Source organism: Hibiscus syriacus, unplaced genomic scaffold (assembly GCF_006381635.1).
Source record: "Hibiscus syriacus cultivar Baekdansim isolate YM2019G1 unplaced genomic scaffold, ASM638163v2 tig00110387_pilon, whole genome shotgun sequence".
In the NCBI taxonomy this organism is placed as follows: domain Eukaryota; kingdom Viridiplantae; phylum Streptophyta; class Magnoliopsida; order Malvales; family Malvaceae; genus Hibiscus; species Hibiscus syriacus.
Genome location: NW_024062717.1, coordinates 6231103 through 6245106, shown reverse-complemented (window position 1 = coordinate 6245106; position 14004 = coordinate 6231103). Strand labels below are relative to the sequence as shown.

The 14004-nt window shown below is 35.3% G+C and overlaps 2 protein-coding genes across 6 annotated transcripts; one reads left to right on the top strand and one right to left on the bottom strand.

The window, feature by feature from the left end:
• The first annotated feature begins 6188 nt into the window (after positions 1–6188).
• Positions 6189–8053, top strand: LOC120122482 (scarecrow-like protein 15). Its single transcript, XM_039141624.1, has one exon. The coding sequence runs from the start codon at positions 6306–6308 to the stop codon at positions 7989–7991; it is 1686 nt and encodes a 561-aa protein (XP_038997555.1). The 5' UTR covers positions 6189–6305; the 3' UTR covers positions 7992–8053.
• A 354-nt stretch (positions 8054–8407) lies between these two features.
• LOC120122483 (G-box-binding factor 1-like) lies at positions 8408–12563 on the bottom strand. Of its 5 annotated transcripts, none has more exons than XM_039141625.1 (14): positions 12186–12563; positions 11799–11940; positions 11431–11596; positions 10969–11129; positions 10794–10841; positions 10579–10668; positions 10384–10473; positions 10105–10262; positions 9940–9994; positions 9736–9784; positions 9270–9460; positions 9008–9085; positions 8810–8935; positions 8408–8717 (listed from the first exon to the last, which is right to left on the bottom strand). In XM_039141625.1, exons 4-14 carry the CDS (start codon positions 11026–11028, stop codon positions 8646–8648), a joined length of 1017 nt encoding a protein of 338 aa, XP_038997556.1. In that variant the 5' UTR covers positions 11029–11129; positions 11431–11596; positions 11799–11940; positions 12186–12563; the 3' UTR covers positions 8408–8645. The 5 variants fall into 5 exon arrangements, 4 of the variants coding, with proteins under 4 accessions (XP_038997556.1, XP_038997559.1, XP_038997558.1 ...); XR_005516086.1 differs by having other exon boundaries at positions 8626–8717; positions 8810–8931; XM_039141628.1 differs by lacking the exon at positions 11431–11596.
• Positions 12564–14004: the final 1441 nt, after the last annotated feature.

Here is a 14004-nt window from a genome sequence, read left to right as displayed (position 1 = left end):
TATCCTCCAATCCAAACTTTTTGAGCATATCCTTGACGTATTTTGCTTGATTGATGAAGATGTCATCTTTTCTTTGCTTGATTTGGAGTCCCAAAAAAACAGAGAGATCCCCTATCATGCTTATCTCGAATTCACTATGTATTAGCTTAGAAAATTCTTGGCAAAGAGCATCATTAGTAGAACCAAATATTATGTCATCAACATAAATTTAAACTACTAATAAATCTTTACCATTTTGCTTTAAAAACAATGTAGTGTCAACTTTCCCTTTTGAAAAACCATTTTCAATTAAAAAATTTGACAATATTTCATATCAATCTCTAGGAGCTTGTTTTAAACCATAAGAGCTTTTGTCAATTTAAAAACATGATCTGGAAATTTGAATCTTCAAAACCAGGAGGTTGTTCCACATACACTTCTTCTTTTATAAAACTATTTAAAAATGCACTTTTAACATCCATTTGATATAATTTAAATTCATTGAAACATGCAAATAATAATAACATTCTAATTGCTTCCATCCTAGCTACGTGAGCATATGTTTCATCATAGTATATTCATTCTTCTTAAGTATAGCCTTGAACAACAAACTAGCCTTGTTCCTCACTATATTACCACTTTCATCAAGTTTATTCCTAAATACCCATTTAGTTTCTACAATAAATTTATTACTAGGCCTTTCAACTAATGTCCATACTTTACTTCTCTAAAATTGATTTAACTCTTCTTGCATATCCATAACTCAATTTTCATTTTTAATGCTTCTTGGATATTCTTAGGCTCTATGCATGATATAAATGCAACATAGTTACATATATTTCTAAAAGAAGATCGAGTTGTTACCCTTTTAGATGGATCACCTATAATTTCACTATCCTTGACATAGTTGTACTCTCTTGGGTAAATGACTTCCCTTTCTTCAATGGTTGGATTCTCGAGAACATCTTGAGTTTCCTCATCTTTTATTTCTTTCTTTGATGATGGTTTTCCAACGTCATGTGCGTTTACAATACCTACATCATCATTCACACAAGAATCCTTCCTCGGAAGGGGATTATCATCGAAAACAACATGTATAGACTCTTCTACCACTAAAGTTATTTTTATTAAATACTCTATAAGCTTTAGAATTTAAGGAATAACAAAGAAAAATTCCTTCATCACTTTTAGCATCAAATTTTCCAAGATTGTCTTTACCGTTGTTTAAAACAAAACATTTACATCCAAAAGGATGAAAATAACTAATGTTAGGCTTTTTATTTTTGAAAAGTTCATATGGAGTTTTTTTAAATATGCCTAATCATTACTTGATTTATGACATAACAAACGCTATTTGTGGCTTCCGCCCAAAAATATTTTGGCAAATTATTTTCACAAAGCATGGTTCTAACCATTTATTCTAAAGTTCGATTTTTCCTCTCAACAACTCCATTTTGTTGAGGGGTTCTAGGTGCTGGAAAATTATGGCTAATGCCATTATAATTATTAAAATCAGTAAATCCAAGATTTTCAAATTCAAAACCATGATCACTCCTAACACTAGTTATTGAGTAACCTTTTTCGTTTTGGATTACTTTTTAAAACGTGATGAATTTTTCTAATGATTCATCTTTAGTACTTAAAAATAGAACCCAAGTATATCTAGAATAGTCATCTACCAATACAAAACAATAATATTTTCCACCCAAGCTAACAGTCCTAATTGGCCCAAAAAGACCTATATGGATCAATTTTAATACTCTACCAGTTGATACATCATTAATGGATTTAAAAGAAGCTCTTTTATGCTTTCCTTTAGCACATGCATCACAGATTTTATCATTATTAAATTTTAGCTTTGGCAATCCTCTTACTAAATCTCCTTGAATTAGTTTTTGTAAAACACTCATACTATTGTGTCCTAGTCTCCCATGCCATAACCAACTATCATGTTCATCCTTAGCAACTAGGCACATGTTAGTCATATTAATAGAATCTAAATGCACCATGTATATGTTTCCTATTCTATGACCAACAAGCATAATTCGATTAGATGCAATGTCAACAATTTTACAACCATTTGTTTCAAATAAGACATTGTATCCTTTATCGCATAATTGACTAATACTCAATAGATTATGCTTTAACCCATTCACATACAAAAATTTTATATTTGTATGGAAGAGGTATTACCTATAGTACATATACCTTCAATGTAACCTTTTAAGTTGTCACCAAAGATTACCACTCCTCCATTTTTTTCGTTAAGCTCTATAAACCGGCTCTTATCTCCAGTCATGTGTCTTGGGCATCTACTATCAAGGAACCATGAATTTGAACTTGTATTTTGCACCTTGAAGCAATGCTCCTTTTCCTACAAACATAGATTAATTTCTAATTTTGGTACCCAAGTTCTTTTGGGTCCATATTCATTAGTTTCTAAAATCCTGGTCTCTTGGGTGTCCATTTGTGTAGGATATCCTTATATTTAGTAGTAATGAGTTCTTTAGGAACCCATATACTTCTAATGATTTTCCATTAGAGGTTCTTTGGGGACCTCTATGATTGTAGTTTTTAATTTTTTTTAACAAAGTTGGATTTTGAACTTTCTCCATTTTCAAAACGTTTTGTTCCAACTTTATTAAAAGAAGCTTTAAGATCATCAATTTCTTTTTGATGATCTTCATGAACTCTTGAAAGTAAATTATGCAAATCAGAGGTTTTCTTTTCAAAATCTTCGATTTTGCTTTGCAATTCTTTAATTTTACTTTCAAGATCATTGTTGGTCTTGGATATGAGATTATTTTCGTTTTTCAATTTTGAAATATCTTTCTTGTATTTTGAAAATAGTTTCTCATAATCCGAAGCCAACCCAATATATTCTACTAACTCATCATAAGAATAATCTTCTAAATCAAATGAGTTAGAGGTTACTTGAGAGTCTTCCCCGGTGGCCATCAAGCACATGTTTACTACTTCTTGTTCCTTTTCATTTGATGATTTATCATCATCACTCCAAGTAGCCACGTGTGCCTTGTGCTTCTTCTTAGATTGACCATTTTTCTTTAATTACTGGCAATCATATTTGACATGCCGAGCTTTTTGCATTCGTAGCAAATGATCAAGTCTTTCTACTTTGGTTCATTTTTGAAGCCTTCATTTCTTTTGAGTTTTCTTCCTCTATTGGGCTTCATTAATTTTCTGAACCGTTTGGCAAATAATATCATTTTTTCATCATCATCGTCATCATCAGACTCACTCTCAACTTTGGTGGATTTAAGAGCAACTCCAATATTTTTCTTTTTCTCCGTCTCCTTCTTTATCTCGTCATTCTTCTCGAGGTCTACCTCATCTTGAATCATTATTTCTTGTGTGAAGAGAGAACCGATGAGTTCATCGAGAGTTAAAGACTTTAGGTTTTTAGCTTCGATGATCGTTGTCTTCTTTGATTGCCAAGCTTTAGGAAGAGAATATATTAACTTTCTCATAAGCTTCTCATTTGGAATGATCTCTCCATATGATTTGAGACCATTGACAATCACGGAAAATCTATCTATCATAGCTTTGATATCTTCATCCGATTTCATCTTGAAATTTTCATAGCTATGAGTTAGAAGACTAATTTTAGATTTTTTACCTCGTTTGTGCCTTCATGAGTGACTTGTAGTTTATCCCATATCTCATTGGCAGTTGTAAAAGATAAAACTCTCACGTATTCATCTGGCCCAAGAGCATAAAATATAATATGGATAGCCTTTGAGTTAAGTTGGAACATTCTTGTCTCTTCTTCACTCCACAATCTTAAATGAGTTGATGGTATGATGTATCCGTCTTCCACGATATTTCATGCTCCCATGTCACTTACTTGAATGAAGCATCTCATTTTATTCTTCCAATAAGCATAATTAGCTCCATTGAAGAAATGAGGCTTGTTGATAGGCTGAGAATCAAGAACGAAGTCGAAGTATGAAGTGAAGGCCATTGATGACTTGAATATCGATGTAACTCTTCCTGAATTGACTCAAAAGGTGGTTAAACCTTCAAATGAGTATAGCTCTGATATCAATTGTTGAGTTAATCGATCGACGAATTGGCCAAGGGGGTGAATTGACATAAAATTTTTTGGTAGAGCTTTTGCAGAAAATAGAAAATATTTGCACAACGATTTAGAGTGGTTCAACTTTCTTAACCAAAGTCCACGTCCACTACCTTAGCTATCCACAATAAGGATTTTCCACAAATTCACTAATTTGTCTTTCTTTTGAGGACAAAGAGTAACCTTACAACTCCTTCAAGAATTATACCTCAAATTCGTGAGAACAATCTCTCCCAAAGAGAAAATTACAAATTTGCAAACTTAACAGAAAGACCTCACAAGGCAAGATGTTTGCATAATTCTAGATCAAAGAAAGAACACTAAAGAATATACAATTGAGCACAAATAGTGTTCTTGAAAGCAGAATGAATATTGAATGGAAATAGGTTTGAAATGCTCAAACAATAAGGTTTGATGTTTTTCTTTTATTCTCTCTCAATTCTTTTTTTTTATCAATGGCTCCTGAGCTTGTTTAAATACACCTTGGATCACTTTTGAATGTTGGGATCATTGGTGAAGTCAATAAAACTGTTATGGTGTAATTATCATTTAAAAAATATGTTGAGCTTAGGTGTATCGGTACACTCGTAAGGTGTATCGATACACTTAGTGTAAAATTCAAATATTTCGACCGTTAGTTGACCTAGTGTATCGGTACATCCCAGGTGTATCGGTACACTAATTACATTCGATGTTCTTCTGAGCCAGGAGTGTATCGATGCATATGCTGTGTATCGATACACAAAATGATTTCGATGTTGGGTGTGTATCGATACATTCAAGAGTGTATCGATACATCCCTTTGTAAAAATTATTTTTGGCCCGATTATGGTTCGAAATACTTTGTGAAAATTGTTTCAAAAATATTTTAAAAAACACAATTTTACACTTAAGTAGGGTTTAAAATTGACATTTGAAAACTTGGAGTAATATTTTGATATTCGAATAATTTACTCGAATATTAATTATTGAAATCGAATATAAATCTTAAATTCCATGGGACTTTATTTGTTATATTGAAACATCAAAATGTTTTCAACATAATGTGTATCTTGATTACAATGCAAGGATTGTTTTTATATACAACACAAGTAGCTCATAACCATTCTAACATAATAACCAACCCTAACAGCTCAACAACTTCCTAACTTCCTCTTAACAGCTATTGCCAACGTGGCATGTTCAACGTGTCATAGCAAGCATGACTTGCTTTCCCCATTCTGCTAATAATAGGGAACATCAATATATTAAGTGTAAATTCATTAAGTGATCTTAATGATTAAGATGAATCTTTTCTTTTGAGATTATAAATGCTAAGTTTGTAGGATGTTTACGTTGTTAATGGTTAAAACAAATTATAAATAAATATTATTTTTATAATCAATACTCAAATTAATTGATTTTATATATTTTATAAATTTGTGTATGATTTATATTACCAAATTATTATTGAATTCCATTTTCATTATGGCTGAAAAAATTCGAAATGGTTCAATTTTATATCATTGCTACTGTACTAAACGGGAGGAAACATTTTTATATTAAAAATTATTAAACATTTCTACCTCACTACAAATTTAATTTAAATAGAGCATATGAAATACAAATAATCAAACTAGGTGGTTAATATAAATCATATAAAAATCATAAAAATGTTTTCATAGAAAAAATTAAATATAAATTAACTATTGTGTTTTAACTTTTTTATTAGTTTGAGATAAATATAAGATAATATTTATTTGAAAGACTTTTATACACTTAAAAGTTGAACGTTTATATACATCTGTAAGTGTCGTGTTTGAACCCAATACTTCTAAAAATAACAAAAATATCTTAACTACCGATATTGCTTGGTCCATGTTTTTTTTATTTTACTTATATATATATAAATAATCAATGTTGAAAAGAAACAACAAAAATAAAGGGTGAGAATCCTAAAAGAAAGAAAGAAAGCAAGCAAATGCTTGAGTGAGAAGCTCCCAAGTTGATGGAAAAAGACAGGTCTGATAATGTGTCCAACATGTATGTATGTCATCCTGATCATTCATGCCATGCCATGCCGTTCTACCCATTGTCCCCTTCATCTTCCCCAGGCAAATATAAAAAGCTTGCAATTATAACCTTTAAAAGCCCCCCGCCCCACTCCATTTAATCTTCTCCTACTTTCAAACCCTAAATCAAATCCAAGAAGGCAAAAGAAATCTTAACTCTGTTTTTTGCCCCCAAAGCGATGAGAGTCCCGGTTTCTTCTCCACAAAGCAACCATTGTCAAAGCCCGAAACCTAACAACAATAACACTACTACTACTACTACTAATACAATTCGGAACTTAAGTTTCCATGGGGTGAACAGTGTTCCAACCTCATGCTATGAGCCAACTTCGGTTCTCGATCTTCGTCGAAGCCCGAGTCCGGCGCCCGAGAAGCCTGTATCGAATCTGGCCGATGTTTCGAATTTTATCGCGGGATCCGATTCGCCACCTCATCACCATCAGGCGCCTCTTGAGTGGGACGAGCATGTGCTACGAAACATGGATTGGGATTCCATCATGAAAGACTTGGGATTAGATGACGAATCAGTACCGTCTATCAAAACTATTCCTCCTCGAGCTATTAGTCCTTCCTGCGAGAACCGTATCCAGAACCTAACTGAGTTTGCTTCCAGCGAGATGACTCACCACTCTGAGTTTAACAATCTTTACGAGTTTTATTCTGGTTTAAATGAAAACCCATCTCATCAAAGTGATTTTAACGCTGGTACCATCACTAATAACTACCTTGATATATCTAACAGTTGTGGTTTTCATAATATTGGCAACTTCAACTTAGGATTTGATTTTATAGAAGAGCTGGTAAGAGCCGCGGATTGTTTCGACACCCATGAATTGCAACTCGCGCAGGTGATATTGGCACGGCTCAGTCAGCGGCTGAGATCTCCGTCAGGGAAGCCGTTGCAGAGAGCCGCTTTTTACTTCAAAGAAGCCCTTCAATCTCTGCTCAACGGGTCAACTCGGTCGGCTCTTTTGTCTTCGTTGAATGAAATCGTTCAAACCGTCAAAGCGTACAAGGCCTTCTCTGGGATCAACCCTTTACCTATGTTCAGCCAGCTCAGCACCAACCAAGCGCTCCTTGAAGCACTGGATGGATCAGCCCCGTTGATTCACATAATTGATTTTGATATCGGACTGGGTGGCCAATACGCTTCTTTGATGAGAGAAATGGCTGAGAGAAACGATCATTCTGGCAAGTTCATTCGCATAACTGCGGTGGTTCCCGAGGAATATGCGATTGAGACAAGGCTTATTAAAGAAAGCCTTGTTCAGTTCGCTCAAGACCTTAAGTTAAGGTTCCAAATTGAGTTTGTTCTCCTTCGGACCTTCGGAATGTTGTCGTTTAAAGCTTTTAAGTTCATTGACGGAGAGAAAACGGCAATCCTTTTGTCCCCGTCTATATTCCGATGTCTCAGCTTAAACGTGACGGCGTTCTTGAGTGATCTTCGAAGGGTTAACCCGAGCATCGTCGTTTTTGTAGATAGTGAGGTGTGGATGGAGTCTGGGACGACGTCGTTCAGAAAGAATTTCGTCAACGGTTTGGAGTTCTACGCCATGATGTTCGAGTCATTGGACGTGGCCATGGGGACCGGGGAATGGGTGAGGAAGATAGAAACGTTGTTATTGCGACCGAGGATACTAGCGGCGGTAGAGACAGCGGCGAAGAGTACGGCGCCCCCGTGGAGGGAGAGGTTTCGAGGGGCGGGGATGAGGGCGGTGCACTTGAGTCACTTGGCGGAATTTCAAGCAGAGTGTCTGTTAGGGAAGGTGCAGGTCCGGGGATTCCACGTGGCGAAAAGGCAGGCGGAGTTGGTGCTTTGCTGGTACGAGAGTGCCTTGGTTGCCATGTCGGCGTGGAGGTGCTAAGTAAATAAATTAGTCCAGCTGGATTTAGAATTTTAGTATTTTGCATGGCCTTTTTTTTCTTTCTTATTTCGGTAATTAAAATTTGGTGGTAATAAATTAATTGTGGCAAGTAAAAGAGCTGGGAGAATTAGGTTGCCTGCCTAGTTTCTTCTTATGCAGTTATATATAGTAATATTTATAAGCTGATGTATCCAAACCCATGGGGTAACACATTGGAATTTGGACATGCAATGCAATGATTGTCATATAATAAGGTTAAAAATATGAATGAAAGTTACATAATTATTTAACATTTTTAAATTTAATGAGGCATAGAAATCCTCATCCAACATATTTATCCAAATCTTTAAAATTCAGATATGATTTGGTTCTTTAAAGAAACCAATAGCATCAAACCGTGTAATTCTAAATAAAAGTGGAGAGAAAATTCTGAGTGTGTGTGAATTAATCCCTAATTATTCTTTTGCTCCCAGTAATCTACACACAATACAACTATTTGAAATCTGGTTAAAACTGTTTTCTGTTTGTAAAATATAAATTACAGTTGTAAAAGGGTTAAGGGTACAGATCAGTAACTAAGCGAATCCATGGTGAAAAGAATGTTCCGGATACCCACAAACTACTGCATTGGCTGCTTGTAGATTTCCTATTATATTAACTCTTCCCTTCATCGCCTTGCTCCAGATTAGTTACCGTATCAGGTCCACATATCCGTGTCAGCTCATCCTGTTATACAGCCACCAAAAACATATTTATCGATAACACACTCGACCACTTGCAACAACGAAGAAGTGAACAAGGGCAAAGCTGTTGTATACCTTAATAGAACTGTTTTCTGATGTAAGCTTCTCACATTCATCGGATAGCTTCTTTAGTTCCTCTCTCAGATTATGGTTTTCGTTCGCCAAGCTCTCCACTCTCGCCTGTAGCTCTTCGCACTCTGCCTACGGAAATATACAGGCTATAGATGTTAGACTTAAACTACCATTGGTTGACAAAAGATATAACCAGCGTACCTGCTTGCGTAATCTTGATCTTCTAGCAGACTCGCGATTAGATTGCTTCCTCTTCTGTCTTTTTAACTCACGTTCATCCTGGAAGAACCCACTGTGCCGATTTAGCTAATTAAAAGAATGCAAAAGGGGGCAAAGAAAGTTGGAGACCTTAAAGGACTAAAGCGAATTTTAACAACTTTAACAAAATATTGGATCGTAAACGGTGCAAATGGTAATGAACATGTAAAATAAGAAAAGAAAAACAGCTGCGTGAAGCTCGTACTTGAATCCATTGCTCGGGCATCACAACTCCAGTAGGAACTGTGGCTACAGCACCAGAAGAGTTGGATCTCATTTTCGCAGTTCCAGTGGATCCACTCCATAGGTCCATCCCGATATTCAGGTTGGTTGCAGGCATTGCCACTATGGGTTTCCCGGAAACTAAAGCCCCAGCATTGTTACTCTGTGCGTTGGCTGTAACAAGAGTGATTTGTAAGTAGAAAACTATTACGGTATATAAAATCAACCCTAAGTTTATTTACCAGAAAATACACTAAGCAACTTTTATTTTCTTTTTGGCTTTCAGTTTTCATGCACTTAGTCCCCGACTTCCTTCACTCCTATTCACCGGGAAGTAAGTTTGTGTCAAAAACCACAAAGAGAAATAATTTTTCAAAGTCATCTGACACTCGTTGTTGAGATTTTTCCTACAAATAAAAGCAGAAGCTTGATAAGGAAGTATAAAATACCATCTGCAAGCATCTGGTTAAAGCTTCCCTTTTTACCGGTAGAAGGTTCCTAAAGGGAAAAAGAGGCACATATTCATTAGAAAGGACAATTCATCGCATAAACATGCTAGCCACTAGCCAGTAAACAATGTTGAGCAGGGAAACTGAATTTCAAAAGTATTCAGTATCCTTGACGACAATCAATAGTGATAACTACGCACGTACTTGTTGGTCATTCTCATCACTTCCATCTGAAGAGCCCTCAGTGCCACTTTCAGCGCTGTTAAGAAAACGGTTAGAATTAGAAAAGGCAGGGCAGAAAAATTGGAGAAACTTCTTAACCAAAACCCAATGCTGAGAATTAAAGTGAAAATCAAAAGCCTAGTGCACCTTTCAGAGCCACCGTCATTTCCAGAGCCAGAAGCCGCCTTTACACTTTCTCCAGCTTTGCTTCCTGAAGCTCCCTTCGACTTTTTGGTGGCACTTCGATCCTTCCCATTGGCACTCTTCCCTTCATGGTCAGTATTATTCCGTGCAATGCTTGGAGCCTACAGAAAAAATTGCCAAGAGGAAGGGCATTTAATTTATAACTGTGAATCAAAAGGAATACAAACAGCAAACAAAACACAAAGAAAGAAAGAAAGAAAGAAAGAAAGAAGAAAATATTACCAGGGCCATAGTAGGATGTGCATACACTCCCCCAGGAGGATACATTGCTGGGAATGGAACAGGAGTTCCATATGGAGTCATTAAAGGATGCTGAAAGATCATCAAAAGCAAAGGAAAGTAAGAATATTGATCAAAAATTGAGAGAGAGAGAAAAAAACACATTATTGAAAATGGAGATTTCAAAAGCGGTATCACCTGGCTTCCCCACATATATGGATGTGGAGTTGGCGAAGCAACAGTTGAGGCAAAGAAGGGAGGCAGAGCCGCTCCAGCACCATAATAAGCCTGAACAAGAAGTTGAGTTGCAAGATCGAATAATCACTAAACAATTTTTTAGGATTTCATAAACAAGATCAAGTGTTAAAAAAAACTAAATAAAACCACATGATTCATGTTCTAAAGTATAAAACCTGCACCGGGCATGACCAATCAGGATATGAAGGAGTTGTGGGCATTTCCTATAAGTCCAAACGCAGAAATGTCAGCAAAACTCATCCATGTGTGTTAGTTATGAGAAGGCAAAAATGAAATGGGCAAGTTTTTTGTCCTTTCCAGTTGGTGGAATGGAGGCAATCAATGACAGACCTGTGTTGAGGCAGTTGGTTTGGAAGAAGGCTTGGAAGCGCTCTCCTCTTCCGTTCCCATAATTACTTTTGTAAGCCTCTTAGTTTCAGCAAAATTATAATGAAATTCGTAAATCCACAAAGAACTTTAAGAAGCACCCTAGAAGCCGATAACAAGTAACCCTGCATGTCAGAAATAAGAGATAACAAGAAAATGATTAACCAATGCAGCTAACAAGGGTTAAAAAGCAACTACAGCTCACAATTCGTGATATGCAGAAACAGATAAAATGTGACCACTTGAGAGTATTCACGAGGATTTTATGTTTTATGAGCCAAAACATGATTCATAAAAGAAAAATCAATGCAATTTCAGTATGGGAAAATTATCATGAAACGTCTTCCAAATAGAAAGATAATAGAGAAACAAAGTCATCCCAAGAATATTGTATACACTAAACATCCAGTACCAGCTTCAGAATACCTTAATAACCACCAAAAGAGCTAAATTTAGAAATAAACTCCTTCCATTTCAAGTTCTTCACTTGTTGTTCTGGCCACACTCCCGTTCAATTAAAGATTCGAAACTATGACCAGCTGAGTTATTTTGATCTTCCCATAAAACCAACTTCAAATACAAAACACCCATCCTTGTTCAAACAATTGAAGGCATCAATATGGTAATTGATTTAGTAATATGGAAACAAAAGCAGAGCTAGAACATCTGACAACAATCCATATGTAAACCAACAACCTTAAAATAGTAAGTAATTCTTCAATTCGGATAATTACCTTCCAAAAAAAAAACACAATCTTTCCTCTAAATTTTTTGCCGTAAAACATTCAACTTACCAAATAATAGAAGGGGAAACCCCCACAAGAAAAATTGACAGTGTCCGACTTAAATAGCCCAAAGCTAACTAAGGTTGACCGTCAATAGACATCTTACAGCTGGAATCTATGAATCTCCTCTCCGACATGTTCGAGAAAAAGGCTATATATTAAAAATTATCCATAAATTGCTATATAACAACTTTTTAGCAAAGACCAAGAGCTAATCTAAATCTGCAAGCCTAAACCCACAAAGATGCTCAATATCCATAACACAAGCAAAGCTCAAATAAGTAACTGTTTTTTTTTTTTAAAGTAAAAGATTATCTCTCGATGATTTTAAATTTAAAATAATATATAAAAAGAGTAAAATTGTAAAAGTAAAAATAAGAAGGAAAAAAGGAAGACCTGTGTTCCTGAGGTTGAAGAAGGAAGTGAGGTGGAAGTCTAACTGGAACACTTACAAACAAACGATTAAGAGAGATAAATATGCGGTTTTTTTGCTTTCTTCTTCTAAGTCCACTTCCACTTCCCTTATCCGACGGCTGAAAATTAAGGATGAAACAAAGAACAGCTGTACGGGAATTTGAAGTACGACGAGATCGTCGTTATTGTTGACTTAAAAAGAGAGAAGGGGTACAATAATCCGGTGTGGTCGGGTACGTAGTTGGAGCGGAAATAGTGAATTCAGGGAAGGAAAGGGACGAGAGATATTAGGGTTTCGCAGGTAATACGTGCAAAGGAAAGGGAGGACAGCTGGGATGTGTTGGAGTGGATTAGGTTTATGACACTGCATCCAACTCGATAATTGATTCATCATTCACAACAAATATCTTGTTTCATACGACACCGTTTCCGCCTGTCTTTTTTTTTTTTTTGGTTAAAAGATATTTTGTCTTGGGGTGGAGGGATGAGGGGCGATTTGACCTAAATATCACCCTAAATCTAATATACCTTAAATAACTTTCTTTTACTAATATTTTTTTAATTAATACTCTTTCGTTTGAGGTGGCATTAAGACGTGCTCTCAGTAATATGTTTTAATGGGATTTTAGCTGATTGGGTTAACATGCGACTAAGGCGTATTTTAGAAAACGCGTCTTACATGATTTTCTGCTGATTGGGATGCCACGTGGGTAAGGTGTGTTTCAGGGGACGCTTTCACGGGGTTCGATGACATGTGAAAAGGAGCGTTTCAGAAAAAGCGCCTTCTATTAAAATACATTTAATTCCCACCCATTTTCTCAACCTAACACCCTCTTCTTCTTATATAAACCCTTTCAACCCCCCTCATTCTACACACCAAAACAATTCTCTCTATAATATAACTCAAATTCTTCCTTTATTTGAGTTTAAAATTTCTTATTAGTGGTAAGATATTTATTTTTAAATTAGCATATTTTTTAAATAGTTGTTATATTTTTTATAAATATTTTTAAAAAAATATTATTATATTTTTATTAATATATATATAATTATTTTTATTTAAATTAATTAATTATTATTTATGCTAATTAAATTTGTTTGTCTACAGTTATAATGGAAAGCGAAATGCTGCTGCGATTAGATACAAATCATATCTCAAGACATTTTAGTGATATGGTAATATTTTTTAAAATTTATGTTAATATTTATTATTATTTTTAATCTAAATTTATCATAAATTTATATTAATTTTAAATTTTTGGAATACTTATTAATTAGGAAAATGATCGTATTTTGGAGATATTTATTAAAAACATGAAGATACCGACACCAATACGTATTTTGTCGTATTTGTCTTCCGCTGGGTTCGGGTATATTGCGAAAGTTATTGGTGGTTGTAAACTCGAACCCATCTGAATTTCCATATTAGTTGAGAGGCGGAGACCGGAGACACACACATTTCATCTTTCATGTGGAGAGTGTACAATTATATTGGAGGATGTCTCAATGCATTTGGGGCTTCCCGTTGACGGAAATATTATGTGCGGTGTGGCCGATGGTGATTGACATTCAATATGCATGGAGTATCTTGGAGCTGCTCTGCCATATTTCAATGGAGGTAGAATATCTTTATCATGGCTAAAAGCCAATTTTGAAGTTCTGAATGAAAATGCTTCTGAGGATGAAGCAAAGGCAAGTGTTCGGGCTTATATACTACGAATCATTGAAGGAATACTGATACCTGATAAATCTCGTAACCAAGTGCATTATATGTGGTTGCGTCATCTTATTGATTTTGATA

Excerpts from the sequence above, each read along its gene's own strand:
- LOC120122482 (XM_039141624.1), top strand. The coding sequence starts at position 6,306 with ATGAGAGTCCCGGTTTCTTCTCCACAAAGCAACCATTGTCAAAGCCCG.
- LOC120122483 (XM_039141625.1), bottom strand. The coding sequence starts at position 11,028 with ATGGGAACGGAAGAGGAGAGCGCTTCCAAGCCTTCTTCCAAACCAACT. Across the intron at positions 9,461-9,735 it reads TAACCAGATGCTTGCAGATG|CCAACGCACAGAGTAACAAT; the intron begins GTATTTTATACT and ends CTCTTGTTACAG. Across the intron at positions 9,086-9,269 it reads TGCCCGAGCAATGGATTCAA|GATGAACGTGAGTTAAAAAG; the intron begins GTACGAGCTTCA and ends GGGTTCTTCCAG.